General features: G+C 39.3%; 1 protein-coding gene across 1 annotated transcript in view; it reads left to right on the forward strand.

Annotated features, from left to right (window-relative positions):
* Nucleotides 1-17907, forward strand: part of BckdhB (Branched chain keto acid dehydrogenase E1 subunit beta) — a 117395-nt gene extending 99488 nt beyond the window's left edge. Inside the window, exons 9-10 of the mRNA XM_090370082.1 lie at nt 2043-2129; nt 17684-17907. Of these exons, the coding sequence (XP_090226208.1) occupies nt 2043-2129; nt 17684-17824 (228 nt within the window). The 3' untranslated portion in view covers nt 17825-17907. The remainder of the gene's footprint in view (nt 1-2042; nt 2130-17683) is intronic.
* Nucleotides 17908-19003: the final 1096 nt, after the last annotated feature.

The raw sequence follows: 19003 nt of genomic DNA on the forward strand, positions 1-19003 counted from the left end.
AATAGTTCAGATGCAGCATGGGTTTGTTAAGGGGAAGCCTTGCCTGACCAGTTTCATTGGATACTAAAATGTGGTCATGAAGGAACTGGATGCAAAAAATAATTTTGATATCTTGTACGTGGATTTCAGGAAAGCTTTTGATACTGTTGCACATGGAAGACTGCTGTACAAATTGGAGAAGTATGGCATTAAGGGAAGTTGCTGCAATGGATAAAGGGATAGTTGAGTGGGATATGGCAGAGAGTGGTAATAAATGGACACTGCTCTACGTGGACTAATGTTATTAGTGGAGTCCCCCAGGGTTTGCTGGGGGACTCCATTGTTGGTGCTGGCCCATTGTTGTTTTGTGTACATATTAATAATATCGATGAAAGTATATCATGCTGAATGTCCAAGTTTGCAGATGATTAAAGGGTTGACAGGGTTGTTAATGATAGTAAAGACGGTATGCTACTGCAACAGGATCTAGAAAAGTTAGAAAAGTCAAGTGTGAGGTTTGCTGAGTGGTGCAGATGGGCTGCCAGGGCAGGACATGGAGTCTTGTCAGTGATATATAGGAATTTTGCTAGCAGGGACGGGGAGGTGATTGTCCCGTTGTACAGGGCAATGGTAAGGCCACACCTAGAGTACTGTGTACAGGTCTGGAGGCCTCATTTTAGGAAGCATGTGGAGTTGTTGGAATGAGTGCAAGGAGGGACAACAGGATTGGTGAGGGAAACAAAGAGGTGCTCTTACCAAGAAAGGCTTAAGTTCTGCAAATTGCAGTGCCTGGAGAATAGACGCCTGCGAAGTGATCTGATTGAAGTGTATAAGGCCTTGAATGGGTTGAGCAAGCTGGATGCTGATGGGATTCTTCCTCTTGCTCATATTGAGCCTTAGGGAGCATAGATTCAAATTGAGAAAAGACAGTTGTAGAATGGATGTGCAGAAGTTTGCCTTTAGCCAGCAGGTGGAACAGACTTCCATCTTTTGTTGTGGAAGTTGATAGCCTAAATAAATTTAAGGCTAAGCTGGACAGGCATTTGGAATGAATGGAGGGGTGAAATGGGAAGTTTGTTTTTTGGCTGATACTGAATAAGCTTGCTTTCTTGCATCGTATGCCTCTACTAATGCTAATGCAAAGTACTGTATACGGGTAGCAGTAACCCAAGATAAATGTACCAACTGTGTGGTAGTAACTCAGGGAGGTGGAGAATGAAAAAGACCTGGGGTAATTGTGCAGTTGGATATGAAGTTCTCTGACAGTTGGACGGGATGCCAGAGCAGGGACAAAGAGGTAGTTATACCTTTGTATAAGGCAATGGTCAGACCACACCTTGAGTATACTGCGTACAGGTCTGGAGGCCTCATTTTAGGAAGGATGTAGAGTTGCTAGAATGAATACAGAGAAGGGCAACAAGCTTGGTGAGAGGAACCAAGGGGGGGGGGGTCTCTTACCAGGAGAGGCTTAAATTCTGAAAGTTGCAGCATCTGGAGACTAGGCACCTGTGAGGTGGTCTGATTGAGATGTACAAGGCCTTGAATGGTTTGAGCAGGCTCAATGCTGATGGGATACTTCCGCTTTCTCAGATTAAGAACCTGAGGAGGCATAGATACAAATTGAGGAAAGACAGTTATAGAATAGATGTGCAGAGTTTGCCTTTAGTCAGCAGGTAGCTGATTGCTGCAACAGATTTCCATCCATTGTTATGGAAGTTGATAGCTTAAATAAATTTAAGTCTGAACTAGACAAACATTTGAAGTGACGAGATGGGTGAAATGGGAAGGGTTTTTTTTTTTTTTTTTTTGTTTGTTTGTTTGTTTTGGCTGATGCTCTGTAAGCTTGCTTTCTTGCATCATATGCCTCATCTAATGCTAATGCTAACTTACACAGTCTCTCTCTCTCTCTCTCTCTCTCTCTCTTTCCCCCCCCCAAAAGTTCGTAAATATTGTTTTCTTCCTTAGTTTTTTAAGCTGAACTGTAGTAATTTCCTGAGAACTTAAAAGAAATTATGTAATGCTTTAATTTCTATCATTCTCTACTCTTGTATTATTTCATGCAGTCTGTAAAGAAAACTGGACGGCTTCTGATTGCTCATGAAGCACCATTAACTGGAGGATTTGGTGCAGAAATTGCTGCCACAATTCAGGTAGGGCAAAACAGAGTTGCAATTACTATACAGTCGAACTTGGTTATAATGAGCATCAAGAGACTGACAAAATTTCCTTGTTATAACCATTACTCACTATGTCACTGCTGAGTTAAATCTACCTCCTATTTTTTTTTATTTGAATTCTCAATAACTTGATATAGAGAAAAAAAAAATAATATTAGTATATACCTACATATTATTTCTATTAATATGCTTCTATAAATTGCAACATACATAATATTAAACACAATTTCCTGTTTTGTCGGCATTGTAGATAGTTTTGTCATTGAAATCGTTCCTGATTTTTGCCCAAACACAGTCAAACCATTCATTTGCCATTATTGGATCTGCAGATCGAGATTATCCACTAATTTTTGTATAAACAATGTTATTTCAGTTTTTAAATTGGGTAATGCGACCATACAAATTACAAGCAGGACACCAGTGCACTATTGTATAGTCCCATCCCCGAAGGACAAGATTAGGTCATAAACTGGTCCGTAATCCAATGAGGGTGTTCATAAAAGCCAAGTCACCACTTTCATTTTTGTCTGTTCCAAGAATTGGGTTTTTTCAACTACCCGAGCAATTAAGAATGTTTGCATTTGTTTGCATAGTTACCAAACTTTGCACGGTGTATCCATGTAGTACACTCGTATGGGAATTGTATGCAATTGTATGGGAATATGCTTAAATTAAAATCATTATGGCTGTTTGCTCATTACAGCCATGATCTCATTATTTCCATGCCTGTTATGACCAAGTTTGACTGTATATATATATATATATTTTTTTTTTTTTTTTTTTGGGTGGGTCTAAATATTTAAAAATATAAAACCTGCATAGCTACTTATATCACAGTTATATCTTGTGCACCTTCTGTCTCTGACCATGGCCGTTTTTCTACTAGTGCTAAAAAGATGGAAATTGTGCTAAAAAGGGTGTCAAAAAGATGGAAAATTAGAGGTTTCTAGTAAAGAAACCTTTCGTTGGCGATGGAAGGGATAAGATTATAGCAGTGATTTACTGTCTGTGTTAGAATGGCTATATTGTTCAAGGAAACAATCTTTTTCAGCATCTGTAGAAACAAAAACAAAGAAATGCTCCAATTCCTCATACTTCTCCAATTGTCAAAAAATGACTGTCTAATTGTGCTTTAACATCACCAGCCTTGGCAAAAATCAAAACTGATTGCAGGTTTCAGAATATGTAGAAATGTGCAAGACCATAAGAAGGCACATAAAAGAAGAAATGCACAAGTTCAACATTGATCTCATGAGAAGAACACTAAAAGAAAATCATGGGCTGAAATAGCAAATAGTTAAATAGTTACACATGAGGACCAAATGTTTGCTTTGAAGCTTGAGGATGGCACAACAACAAATACAAAAATGAGTGGAAGAATTTTATTCAAATCTTTATAACGATAAAGGACAACAACTAGAACCAATACTAGATGTAGAAGCAGGAATTTTAGTATTTTATTTTATTTTATTTTATTTTATTTTATTAATAGCAAGATACACAACAGGTAACCATTAACAGTGTATCTGAGATCAGATCAATAAACATAATAAACAATAATATGACGTCCAACAGGACGATAAACATTGATATAGATTCAAACAATAAAAGCATATGTACAAAAGAGGATTGTATTAAGTTCAGTTACCGGTAAAACAAGTAATAATTAATCCGTTAGAGAATAGAAAAATAATATAACAAATAAAAAGCTACAATAATTAGATGTGAGCTAGTCACTTTGCAGTTTAAGAGAAGAGGCAAACTTGTGGATGGAGTTCATCAGTGATTGGGAGTTGTCAAAGAAGTCAATGAGAGAGTCATTTGCTGATCTGCTGATTCTGTTCAGTGGACTGAACTTCATAAAGTCCGTGTTGGCAGAATCAAGGCGAAACGGTGTAAGGTTCCTGACTTGTCTACAAGGAGCATTGAAGTTGATTTTTACTCAGGATATCAGATGCTTCATAAATTCCAGTGATTACTTTGGCTAGAAGGGCGATGTCAGCAGTAACTCTTCTGGTGCACAGAGGCCTCAGATTTTATAGCATCTTCTACTCAGTAGAAGTAGAAGATGCTATAAAATCATTGAAAAATGGCAAAGCTGGAGGCCAGCCAGTGTGTGTAAAGCTCTAGCCAAACTCTTCAAAATGCCTTCTGCTTAACAAAGTACTAGTAGCATGGAAAAACATAGAAGCCATCCTACTACACAAGACAGGCGACAAGGCAGATTTAAAAATCTACCAACCAGTAAGCCTATTGCTAGTTGTCTACAAGGTTTCACAAAGATACTTTCAAGAAAAATAGGCACCGTGCTTGATGTGGCACAACCCAAAGAGTAAGCAGGTTTCAGAAGTGGCTTTAGTATGGATCACATCCAAACAGTGCAGCAAGTTATAGAGTGCTGTACAATGAGTACAACCTTCCATTATGTATAGCCTTCATCAACTATGAAAAAATATTCGACTCAGTCACAAAACAAGCAATAATCAACCAAGGTGCAGACAGAGCTTACATCAGTATTCTCCAATCAATATATGAAAAGATGACTGCATCAGTATGGGCCAACAATGATAAAGTTCAGATCAACACAGAAAAAGATGCCCAAAAAGGAGACACAATCTCCCCAAAACTATTTTCTGCCTGTTTAGGAGAAATTTTTTGCAAGCTAAATTGGGATAATAAAGGACTCAAGATAAATGAAGATTACCTAAATCACTTACGATTTGCAGATGATATCAGTCTCCTTTGCCAATGATCTGGAAGAATTACAGCAAAACATTGAAGAACTGCAGCATGAAAGAAAGAAGTTTGGTTTAAAGATGAATATCAAGAAAATACAGGTTATGTTCAGCAAATTTACCAGACCAAAGAAAATCATGGCTGTTGGACAAGAACTGGACAAGAAATTTCAACAGATGGAAACATCATCATGGAAATTGAGTGGCACCTAAAATTGGGATGACAAGCATTTGGAAAGCTTACTATAGTCTTCAAGACAAACTTGTGTGGACATTGGAACGTGGATTGAATGGCAAAGCTTTACAAAGACTGAGGGTCGCATAGAGAAGTATGGAACAATAACCAAAAGAACAGAGAAGTATGGAATTTTGAACATAACCAAAAGAGACCGAAAACCTTGTGCATGAATTCACCAACAAACCAAGGTCTGTGACATCATTGAAAGATCAAAGTGCTTAAAATGGGAATCGGCAGGTCACATAACAAGAACTAACAATAGATGGACCAAACAAATTTTGGAATGTATACCGCTTGACTCTAAATACCCAAGAAAAAGACCAAAGTTGAGCTGGATCGATGAAATTGTGAAATCTGCTGGTGTACAATGACAACAGAAAGCATAGAGTTGCAATTGCTGAGGCCTTCATCCTGCAGCAGATCAACAGTGACTGAAGATGATGATGACTTCCTTGTAAGGTTTGTAGATTAACTGGGGGGGGGACAGATTGCATTTCTATTTATAGCTTCTTTTTTTTTTTTTTTATCTGTACATTTGCCAACATTTGCTTCTGCCTTACAGATGCTGCAGTGGCATATAGGGGAAACCCTGGAGACCACCTTAATTACAAACAACACTTTGACCTTTCATACAAACAATCTTTCCTAGTTGGGAGTGTCTACAGTCTTATGTGAAGAGTGAAAGTTATTCTCGCACCTTAGGGAAGGGTGTCTGCAAGTTAGATGGTAAGTGTTAACTGTTAGTTCTTATCCAATGTGGGGCAGCTATGGTTTAGTGGAGGTAGCAGTCAGATGATTAGTCTCTGAGTGAATGGGGGAAGGGGTGCAAAGCCAAGGGTCAGTCTGCACTAGAGGCAAAAACAACAGTCTGAAAGGGAAATGGTGAACCCTTTTGCCAACTAGCTAGCTTGGGGGGAACCCTGTCCAGGCCACACATGGTGGGGCCTTTTATTGTAATTTCTGTGGCCATGATGGGCCGCTAGAAGACTGGTATATTACAGATTTTGGAGCTGTGTTGAGCGAATTAAGTCAGAAAGTGAAAAATTAAATCTAAAGGTGGCCCAGAGGGAGATGGGTGGCAAGGTGTCAGTTGTGCTGTTTGTAGTGTCTTGGGGGATTTCTTGGAAATCAGCATTCACATGCTCACTAGTCAAGGACATTGTTGGGGGACTAGGTTTCTGTGATGGGAGGAGTACCAGAGAAGTGTTTGTTAAGAACTGTGGAGTATGGTGCATAACAGGTGTTGTGGCATGTGTTTGGTGTCTACAAGAGCAGTGTTCTCACCAGGACCTATCAAATGGGTGCACCGCCTGGTGAATTTAACTGACCACCCGGCTAAAATTTAAGCGATTCTCATGGTACTGTATGGTACTGCTCACTGATCTCGATCAATATTGATTTGAACATACTATGTGATCAAGGTAAGTGCAACAGGAGCGTGTAATGTTAAATTATGCAATTAATTTTTGCTCTGGATCGCTTAAGTCACATTTATATAAATAACAGAAAATTTTATAATATTGCAAAGTATTATACTTCCCCACCCAGCTACTTCATAGTGCCACCTGTCTGGCAAAATTTTCTGGGGAGAACACTGAAGAGCAAATATTTAGGTTTGTGTCATAACTAAGAAGGTGGCACAGGGCACCAAAAATGTGCTCATGTCTAATTGTTAGTGGCTAGGTAAATATTAGTACTTTCAGTTAATATTTTGGTGCAAGTGTACTAATTTATGAGCAGAATGACTAGGTACGGTGAGTGTGCTGTAGTGGAGAACAGAATCACTGCAGTTGATTGATACCATACAGTAGATGCAGTTGCTTCCTATTTACCTCTGAGTGTCTAATGTCAGTAGATGGAGGGGAGTGTATCAGTGTAGCACTGTGTAGGGATATATATGTTCCTCTTATTGTCTGTATGTTCCTTGTATGTCTAATCAGCACTTTTCCTCTTCTTAGCCCTCTACCAGGCATGGTGGAAAATTGCTACCAAAACAACCCCAGTTGAAAATAAAAATATCTCTTAGAAGTGATGTAAATGTGAATTTTAGTTTTCCTTCATTATTGATTTGACTTTTGATCTGTATCACTAATTGTTTTGTTATTGAAAAAGTTTTACTATAAAAAAATAAAAGAAAATTGTTTTTTTTTTTTTTTTTTGGCTTTATTAAGCCTCTTCTTGCATATACAGCAGACTCTCGATTAACCGGGACACTTCAAGACTCCAAATTAAAAAAAATAAATAAATAATCGACCAGAAATCAAAAAATTCAAGTAATAACTAGAATAGGTATAAACAGATATTTTTCAAGTCGTAAATAAGCAACAAGCAGCATTATAAGTCATCATTGGGAGATTAGTGTACCTATTATCTTGCAATCCCCGCTGTCTTCACATCCGTTGCTCAAAAAAAAAAAAGAGACAAATGTTTAGTTTGTTTTAGTGCGTCTCGTCGATTGTTGTGTTCTGTTGCAGCGCAAAAGGACAAATTTTGTTTTGTTATTTATGTCAGGGATGTCGGAATTTTTTTATAGTTTTTTTTTTTTTTTTTTTTTAAGAAGTTGCGAAAATGATGGGTAAATGCAAAAGAGTTGCATTTTCAGTTAAACAAAAACTTGAAATTATTCAAAAGTTTGAAAACGGTGCATCTATTATTTCTCTAAAGAATCATTATAATGATTTATCAAAATGGCCAAACATTAATAAGGATTGCGCGGAATTCAGATTAGTCAATAATAATACAGTAGCAATACGTTATTAGTCATTCCCGAGTTACGTAAAACTCGACGAAGTAAGAAGTCCTGGAACGTATCTCTTACGTATGTCGGGGACTTTTGTATTTTTGGATTAACCAGGAAATTGATTATCCAGGATTTGTTTTTTACCATCATCCCAGAAAATCGAGATTCTACTGTAATTATCAAGAATTCTGAAATGTGAATTTAAGATTAATGACTCAAAGCACAGTGCCTCCACATTTGGTCATAGCATTTTGTAGTGCTTCAGATGTGTTTATGTTTATTGCTGTTATACAACAGCTGAAATTCTTTCTTCTTCTTTTAAGTTTTTGCTACTAACAGAAATAATGCAAAATTAGATAATGCAAAAATGCAGGCATTAAAAAACATGTCTAAAAGCATATGTGTAAAGCACATTAGAGGATGGGGACAAAATTAATTAAAAATATATGTTTCAATATATAAAAGAATAGATTTTCACAGTTTTATGAAAATCTGTTTTTCACAAAAGAAAACGTGTCTAAGAATGCTATTAAACAAAATTGTGCTGTCTTCAAAGCAAAACCCCTCGACGTGGACACCTGTATGTGGTGAGGGGACCTCCCAGTGACGCTGCTGGACTTCCAGACTAGCATCACTGGGATCCAACGCCCACAGCCCAGGTTCCAGGCTTACATCAATGGAATCCGGCGTGTTTGCCGTGCGCTGTGACCCGTGGATATTCGGAAAGGGGGATCCTGGTGGTTGAGGGGCCCAGCTTCAATACACCACTTTGGTCCCTGCTTCGACAAGACGGGTGGTCCTGGAAGGCCCGGCTAGGATCAATCGGCTAGTAGGCTCGCCTGCGAGGGTCAACCTTGTCAATGCCATGCCCCTACACTCATGGTCCGAGGGACAGGATTCAGGCTGGCGGCGTTGCGGGTATAGTGTCTGGGTAGCCCTGGCGTCCCACTCCCGAGCGCATTTATTGCATGCCGGGTGGTGGGCGTCCCTTTGGGCTCCGTGGTGGGTGGGGAGCCCGGGCACTGAACCACTTCAAAACTTCATGAATCCTGATAAATATATTTCTTCAGGGGCCCCAACCCGGTCCCTATCTGAAAACAGAGACGGAGAGACAGATAGCATTATTGCTACAAAGAGGCAGCTAACCGAACTACCATCAGGGCCTGTCCCAAGGTTCTTAATTATGCACTCCACGAATGAAACACCGATTGGTAAAATGTCACCCTTTTTTATACATAAAGGGTTGGATGGGTTAGCAGGTTCACCCAAGTCAGTTAAGAGGCTCCGTTCTGGGGACCTCTTGATTGAAACAAAAAATGACAGGCAGTCTGAACATCTACTCCGAGTAACATCAATCGGAGGAATCCCTATAACAGTGACACCACACAGAACACTCATTTCGGAGTGGGACCTTCTCGACGTAACCGAGGAGGAAATCTGCTCTGAATTAAAACCACAGGGCGTTACTGCCGTCAAGAGAATTACTGCGCGAAGGGATGGAAAAATTGTTAAAACCAGGAGTATTATCCTGACTTTTAACTCTCCTAAACCTCCTGACGAGATTAAAGCTGGATACATCAACTGTTCAGTGCGTCCATACGTTCCGAACCCGAGCCTTTACGGTGTTTTAAATGCCAGAAGTATGGACATTCTCAAATGGCCTGCCGTGGAGTCCTTGCATGCGCCCGATGCGGTGCAAAGGACCACGAAACAACAGCATGTTCAGCCGCAAAACCCACCTGTATTAACTGTGAGGGAGAACACCCCGCCTACTCACGAGCATGCCAGAGGTGGAAAGAAGAAAAAGAGATTCAACGGCTGAAGGCAGAGCTAAATATATCATACCAGGAGGCAAGGAAATCGGTCAAACCCCTGGATATCAACAAACCTACCTACGCCCAGAAGGTAGCAGGGAGGTGTTCCGTCGGAACTCAGACGGACATGACCATTCCTCCAAAGGAGTCTTTCACTCCCATCGCGCGTTATCTCTTAAGTTCTCAAAAACCTGCACAGAAGGACCAATCAGCTGCCACTCCTATATCGGTACCTCCTAATGCTCCACAAGTAACAAAGATAATTATGAAAGAAAAGAATAAGAAAGGGGAAGTCTCCCCTAGTACCCAAGAAAAAATGGATGTCGAGCAGAAGGAGATACCCGAAGATTCAGTCTTGGAACTCTTTGCAGAGGAAGAAATGGACACAGGACAGCGTCCATTCTTCCCCAAAAAAGATAAATCCAAGACTGATAAAAGTAAGCCCTCAGCACCTCGGAAGCCGCCTGATGGACCCACCAAGCCAAAATAATGGCTAAATTCCTACAATGGAATTGTCGTGGATTCCGGCGAAATATTGATGACATCAAGGCCCTCCTGAGAAAGCACGAGCCAGTTTGCTTTTGCTTGCAGGAGACATATCTAAAGGCAAATGACGATCCCACCATGCACAACATCGCAATTTTTCGAAAGGGCAGAATTACTGATGGCTCTGCCCATGGGGGAGTGGCTATCCTTGTGGATAACCAGACCCCAGTGCAGCCCTTGCTAATTACAACTAGCATAGAAGCTGTTGCAATTCGCCTCACGGTGGGATTTTTATTATCCGTCTGCTCTATCTATTTGCCACCTGGGACTGACATCTCCCAGGAAGACCTTGATGATCTTCTAACGCAGTTGCCTTCCCCTTTCTTACTTCTCTGGGATTTTAATGGACATAACACCCTGTGGGGTAGTGCTAACATCAACGGAAGGGGACGAGTCATAGAGCGTATGAGTCATAGAGCGTACCTTCTTCCACGTGCCTACCCGTACTTTTTCTGCCATTGATCTCTCTATCTGCTCCCCTTCTCTACTCCCTTCACTCACTTGGGAAGTGGAGGAGAATCCATTCGGAAGTGATCACCTCCCTGTGATAACCTTGTTACACAGCGGGAACCCATGTCTTCCCTTCAGGTTACCACAGTGGAAGATTGATCAGGCTGACTGGACTGCCTTCCAACATCAGGCAAATTTTGATCTTAGCACAGTCAGTCAAGAGCCTATCAGTGATGCAGTTAAGTACATCACAGAAAATATTGTCCAAGCAGCTGCGAATGCTGTTCCAAAAACATCTGCCCGGTTTCCACCTTGTCCCAAACCTTGGTGGAATTCACAATGCACAGCAGCAAAAAAGGCTCAAAACAAAGCGTGGGGGATATTCCGCCGATATCCTACCACGACCAACCTTATAGCCTTTAAACGTGCACGAGCCAAAGCATGATATATCCGCCATCAGAGTCAAAAGGAATCGTGGATCCGTTTTACATCATCTATTAACCAGTCTACCAACTCTAAGGTAGCCTGGGATAAAATCCGGAAAATGAAGGAAAAATATACATCCCACCCTTCTTCAATCCTAGATTATAATGGATGCGCTATTGCAGATCCAACTGCAATAGCCAATTCTCTTGGGGAAACATTCTCCAACATCTCTGCAACATCTTCATATTCCCCAGAGTTCCTGGTCCTGAAATATAAAATCGAAAAATAGGCACTTAACTTTAAATCTCAGAGCATTTATCCCTGCAACGGGGATTCCACTATTCAGGAACTGAAAAGAGCCCTCGCTCTTTCCAAAGCAAGTGCCGTTGGACCAGATGGCAACCATTATGAAATGGTTAAACATCTTTCACCAAAATCTATGGATTGTCTGCTTCTTCTGTATAACAGAATCTTTAATGAAGGGCAGTTTCTGGACTCCTGGCGAAAGGCAATCGTTCTTGCCTTTCCTAAGCCACGAAAGGATCCAAAAGTCACCACCAATTATCGTCCTATTGCTCTGACTAGCTGTCTGCAAAATCCTGAAGAGAATGGTTAATTCTCGTTTAATATGGTATCTTGAATCAAATGACCTTCTCTCCAACATCCAGTGCGGCTTCCGAAGGAACCGGTCCACTTTGGACCATCTTATTAGATTGGAAGCATCCATCCGGGATGTTTCCTAAAACGCGAACACTTGGTGTCGGTGTTCTTTGACATGGAAAAAGCGTATGACACAACTTGGAGATTTGGCATTTTAAAAGATTTACATAGCCTAGGCCTTAGAGGGCATCTCCCCTTTTTTATTCAAAACTTTTTAGCCAATCGATCGTTCCAAGTTCGTGTGGGGTCCTCACTCTCTCGCTCCTTTAGCCAAGAGGAGGGAGTACCACAAGGGTCAGTATTAAGTGTCACACTTTTTGCCATCAAAATAAATTCCATTACAGAAAAACTTCCTCCAACTGTAAACAGTGCCCTCTATGTTGATGACTTTAGCATTTTTTTGTCAGTCGTGCAACATGAGGGTTATTGAAAGACAACTGCAGAAAGCCATTGATAGTCTGAATTCCTGGGCACTTGCTAATGGCTTCAGGTTCTCGCCTGAGAAGACCGTTTGCGTACATTTTTGTCGCAAGCGTAATCTTCATCCTGAACCTGAATTAAGGCTCTGACAAAATGCTATTCCAGTAGCAGCGAACACAAAATTCTTGGGACTCATATTCGATAAAAAACTGACCTTTTTGGATCATATTCGTCAACTCCGCACAAAGTGCACACGTGAGCTTAATATTCTCCGCTCGCTCTCCTCTACATCTTGGGGAGCAGACCGATGTATCCTTCTTCGGCTTTACCGTGCACTTGTGCGATCCAAACTAGACTATGGGTCCCAGGTATATTCCTCAGCCAGAGACAGTGTCCTGCGATGGCTGGACCCCGTCCATCATCAGGCCCTACGTATTGCTACTGGAGCATATCGCACATCTCCTGTCCAGAGCTTATACGTCGAAGCAAACGAACCACCGTTATCGCTTCGACGTAAGCAGTTGTCTTTAAAGTACGCTTTAAAACTGAAATCCCTGCCAGACCATCCTACGTGGCCATTCGTTTTTGAGCCACGATGGGAAAATTTATACAATACCCGTAAGACTGCCAATCGTCCTTTTGTATTCATCTCAAAGAGCTACTCAAAGAACTTAATATCAAGGTAGACAAGGTTGCCCAAACACCAAAGCAACCCTTTCCACCCTGGCATGCTCATGTCCCTTCATGTGACTTATCCCAAATACGGAGGATGCGGAAAGGTCAGGGACTGACCACCGCATATCCCGGAGCAATATGGCCTTAGTTGCTAATGCTCCTAAAAACCAAACAACAACAACAATGTGACTTATCTCTTAGAAATTGGGGAAAGTCGGACACTCCATCATCTGTCTACCTGCAGCTTCATTCAGCACACCGAACTCAATATTCCGGCTTCGCACCAGTCTACACAGACGGTTCGAAGTAGGAATCATACGTGGGATCTGCTGCTGTCTTTACAGACACCACTACATCGGAGCAGATTCCCTCTGAATGCAACATATTTACTGCAGAGCTGCACGCTATAGAGTTAGCCTTGGATCGCATCAGTGAATGCCAGTACCAACGGTTCATTATATATATTGACTCTCTCAGTGTGTTACAGGCTTTAATATCTGTGAGGTATAATCCTCATCCGGTTCTGTCTAGCATTCAGCAGAAGATTCACTTCCTCCGAGAACGTGAATATGATACCCGCTTCTGCTGGATTCCCAGCCACATTGGGATTAGGGGAAATGATTTGGCTGACGCCACAGCCAAATCAGCAATTCCCAATAATAATCACTGCCTGTCAGTCCCCTATACAGACTACAGGCAAACAATACAGCAGAAGATACACTCCCAATGGCAGGATTTGTGGAATAGACAGACTGGGAATAAACTATATCGTATAAAGCCTGTAATTGAACCGTGGCAGTCTAGTCTTCGCAGGAATCGTAAGGAGGAAATTGTTCTTGCCCGGACCCGCATAGGACATAGTCATTTGACACATTCATTTTTGCTGAGGGCTGATGACCCTTCTATGTGTGAGTCCTGTGGCACAGTTTTATCCATGAGACACATTTTAATTGATTGTCCAGATTTTAGCAATATCCGTTTTATCGCTTTTAATCATCTGACTGAGCCGTATACACTCAGTCAGATTTTATCCGACAATGACAATGTGTCTGCTGTTTTTAGCTTTTTAAAATTAATAAATATTTTTGCTCGTATATAAAATTTGCATTTTTTTTTTTTTATAAATGACATGGTCTTGGCGCGTTATAGCCTTAGTAGCTAATGCGCCAATAAAACCAACCAACCAACCAACAATCAAAGCAAAACACAGTGCAAAATAAATGTGCTGCTGGCAATGTATTTATGTGTTAAACACAAGAGGAGGTTGACAAAAATCCAATATACAACTTCTTCAAACATACTTTTTTTATTTCCTTGAATGAAGCTTTGCATGCATCTTCCTCGTGAAGAACAGTCCAAAAATAATGTACATTCTGTAGGGAAGTGGAGGTCAGAAGCTTATCAAACTCTACCAGGGAGTTAGATGATTTTGTAATAACAGAGAGCAAAGTAGAGGAGAAATTTTTAAAGTTAAACATAAAAAAGGCACCTAGGGTGGATGTAATCTATCCACTTATATTAAAGGAGACAGCAAACCCTTAACCATAATTATGAAACCTTCCTTGGAATCAGGGGAGATCCCCATGGAATGAAGATATGGAAATGTCCCCAATTCACAACGGTGAATCAAAGATTGACACAAGTAATTACAGACCTGTTAGTTTAACTTCTGTTCCCGGGAAAAATAATGGAGTCAATAGTTAAAGAAACCCTGTAGGATCATCTAGACAAGACTGCAGTTATAGTTCAGATACAGCATGGGTTTGTTAAGGGGAAGTCTTGTCTGACCAATTTGATTGGATACAACAATGTGGTCACAAAGGAACTGGATGCAAAAAACTATTTTGATATCATATACTTGGATTTCAGGAAAGCTTTTGATACTGTTCCACATGGAAGACTACTGTACAAGTTGGAGCAGTATGGCATTAAGGGCAAGTTGCTGCTATGGATAAAGGGGATTGTTGAGTGGGAGAAGACAGAGAGTGGTAATCAAGGAACACTGCTCTTCATGGACTAATATCCCCCAGGGGTCTGCATTGGGCCCATTATTGTTTTCTGTATTTATTAATGATATTTATGAAGGTATATCAGGGTTAATGTCCAAGTTTTCAGATGGTACGAAGGTTAGTACGGTTGTTAATGACAGTAAGGATGATATACTACTGCAGCAGGATCTGGAAAAGTTTAGCAGATGGGCTGAGAGGATGGCACCTGAAATTTAACATTGACAAATGCAAAGTGCTGCATATGGGTAGCAGTAACCCCAGAGTAGCATACCAACAGTGTGGTACTACACTCAGGGTAATGGAGAATGAAAAAGACCTTGGGGGTAATTGTGCAGTCAGATATGAAGTTTTCTGAGCATGCCGACAGGCTGCAAGAGTAGCTCATGGGGGTCTTGTCAGTAATATATAGGAATTTTGCTAGCAGGGATAAGGAGGTGATTATCCCCTTGTATAAGGCAATGGCCAGGCCACGCCTTGAGTACTGAATATAGATCTGAAGGCCTCTTTTAGGAAAGATGTAGAGCTGCTAGAACGAGTATAGAGAAGGGCAGTGAGATTAGTAAGTGGAATAAAGGCTTGCTGTTACCAAGAAAGGCTTAAATTCTTCAAATTGCAGCTTTTGGAGACTAGGCACCTGCAAGGTGATCTGATTGAGGTTTATAAGGCCTTGAATGGTTTGAGCAAGCTCAGTGCTGATGAGATTCTTCCTCTTGCTCAGATTCCACACCTGTGGGGGCATAAATTCAAATTGAGGAGAGTCAGTTGTACTATAGATGTGCGGAAAGTTGCCTTTAGCCATTGAATGGTTGATTGCCGGAACAAACTTCCATCTGTTGTTGTTAATGTTGACAGCTTAAATAAATTCAAGGCTGAACTAGACAAACTTTTGGAGTGAATGGATGGGTGAAACGAGAAAGGTTTGGTTTTTTTGTTGGGCTGATGCTAAATAAGCTTGCTTTCTTGCGTCCTATGCTTCTACTAATGCTAATAATGAAAATAATTTGAGGATGTGGGCATTGCATGTTTCAGGATACGCACAAATAAAGAGGACTCATTGCAGATATAATGGAACCTGAAATTTGTATTGATGGAGATAAGGAACCTACTGTGGTTTAGCAAGGAGTTTCGTTTTGAAGGATGCTCATGAAGGATTACAACTTGTCCATTTTTTTTCTTTTCAAGTGCAGCCTTACTACAAAAGTGAATTTAATGCTATCATGCACCTTCATAATTCTCTTTCAAAATATGCTCTGCCACTGAAACAGATTTCATTTTGAAGGACTATTTTAAAATCTGAAACAAAAACATGGATTTTAGTAAGGGAATGGGAAAAAAAATTATTGTTACGTCAAAAGGATTTTATATCAATAGTTCATAAAATCAGCAAAAGACCAAAGAAAAGTGTGAACATTTAATGCAATCCCACTAATGCAATATAGTATAATTTAATTCAGAATATGTACTATAGTATTCAAAATGAAAATGAAGAGTCTACATTTTATATTAATTGTAAGGTGTAGTAAGATTAAATTTTAAATTAGGTATGCACAGTAATTACTGTATACATGAGTACATATGTATAGTATCTATGTGTATGTCTAATTTACAATTTTTTTCTCTGGCCACCGAATTCCTGATTGGCTTAGATGGTAGATAGGGATAATTCTCATCACTGATTGACTGTGCTGTTTCTTCACATCATATCTGGTATTTATAGTTTCCCATTTTTGAAAATTTTTTATAGTGTTTTGATATTTTTGGCCTTCTGGTTTCAAAACTGTCATTATTGTGAATCGTCGCAAAAGAAACCATTGTAAACTGAGTGCTACCTGTATTATGTAAAACCATTTCAAAGGCACAATATAGCCACAGTAACGTTTTTACCTATAAACCAACCAATTTATTTTATATAATAATTCAGATATCAAACAGTATATAAATTACTGTACCAGTAAAATCGAAAATTGTTTCATACAAAAATAGTTTTGTATGAAAATATTTTATATAATAATTCAGACATCAAACACACAAACAGTATATAAATTACTGTACCAGTAAAATCAGCAATTGTGTTTCACACAAAAAAAGTTGCAATAGTGGTGGCATGCATCTTATCTGTCAGTATATTCATGAACTCTGCATGAAGAACATTTCACTTCCAGAACTACCCAAATGACAGATAAAATTTGGAAGATAGATAAAGCAACAATTGCTAATCTCAAATAGGCAATTAATGTGCAATGTATATTTTAATGAGGAACATGTCAGATCCCCTTGCCCCTCTTCCCACCACCACAACCATTGCTACGTTAAGAACAGCTAATTTGGTGGAAGGAGTTGGTAGGAAATGAATTTGAGAATGGTACTTATATCAGTGGCTCTGTTGATGATGTTATGTGTCCTGGATAAATGTATATTTGAAAATAGGATTACCCAGAAAATCATTTCAGAGATTTATCACTTCATCAATAAGTACTTCACTGATGGTGCCTGATTAACACTACTCAAGGAATAGTAATTTCTGAAATTGCCTGTCATTTTATTTATAATAAATGCCTCTTTGGCATTTATTACAAATAAAATTTTACAATTTTTTTTTTCAAAATTATAAAATTTTAAAATTTTTATTACGAATAAAACTTATCCCTTAGGGAAGAAATGTTCTTGATTTGTAGTGAATTTCGTAGCACACTAAGTTTGCTTTTTTGGCTGCATAGAGAAGTGAGGATTGTGAAATTTCATGTACTTTAATGGTTAGTGATAAATTTGTTAATAAAATATAAAATATTGGCTGCCTTTTTTTTCTGTTATCAGAATGAATGTTTCCTTCATCTTGAAGCTCCTGTTCAAAGAGTGACTGGATATGATACCCCTTTTCCACACATTTTTGAGCCATTTTATATTCCTTCAAAGTGGCGTTGCTTAGAAGCTGTAAAGAAAATGATGAATTACTGAAAATTATGTCCTATTACTACGAAATGTACATACAGTATAGTTTTTATTATATACACTTATCTGAATTAAAAATTAATGATTTTTGTTGTTTGATTTCATTATTTTATATTTAATATATTGAAAAATTATGTTCTACTAGGAATGAAATAATTATTTCAAAGTATTATTTTATATTATGTCTTTAAGGTTCATTACCATAATTTTACCAGAATATATTAAATATAAAGTAAAGATATGGTTAATGGACACATACGAATTACATATTATGTATTATTACACATTAATGCATAATACTTATTATTGCTGCATAACTTGTGAATAGAATAGTATTATTAGTGCATTTAGGTATCTTTTAATTTAGTATATTATTCCAAAATTAAATTTAATTTAAATGTAAATCATGCCTCGAACTACAGCAGCAGGGTGAAGTACTTGAAGTAGAGGGAGTGCTGCGGTTCGGGAGGAAACTAATGGGTCAGTTCTTGTGTGAATCATCCCGTCAGAATGTAATGCCTATATATCAATCATGGTTTTACAAAATTTAAATTATGAGAAGTCTTTGGCAACAGATGCAAAGAAAACCAGCAAAGATTTCTTTACTTATATAAACACTAGAAGGAAGGGGATGTATCACATTAGCCCACTGAATATTAGTGATTTAACTGTTGATGATTCTGCTCAAGTTGGTTGATTTTTATTGGCGCATTAGCAACTAAGGCTATAATGCGCCAAAATCCTGCTCAGGTTGCTGACAAACTTTATAAATATTTTGCATCTACTTGCTCAATGTTTGTGGACTGTCTAGAACAGGACATGATACAGCCAAAGTGTGTGTGTGTGTGTGTGTGTGTGTGTGTGTGTGTGTGTGTGTGTGTGTGTGTGTGTGTGTGTGCGCGCGCGCACGCGCAGAGTGAGGAAATTAATGCAAATTCAGCATTCTGATGGACGTTTATGAGAGCTTGAAAAACAGAGCTGATGCCTTCGAAAGAATTAAAATTGGGGCCCATCAAGCTCTCAGCTGCACACCCTCAATGCCAGAGCTTACTCATGCATCAAAAAACACAGTGGCAATCCAAAGGTAGAATACACTAGTCCCACAGGTAGTAGTTATTGTCAGTGACTCTATTGTCAGAGAAACAGGAAATATATTGTTCAAAGGAGGACAAGTAGAATGGGATC

This window comes from Mastigoproctus giganteus, chromosome 3, assembly GCF_048544385.1.
Source record: "Mastigoproctus giganteus isolate SK-2022 chromosome 3, ASM4854438v1, whole genome shotgun sequence".
Classification (NCBI taxonomy): domain Eukaryota; kingdom Metazoa; phylum Arthropoda; class Arachnida; order Uropygi; family Thelyphonidae; genus Mastigoproctus; species Mastigoproctus giganteus.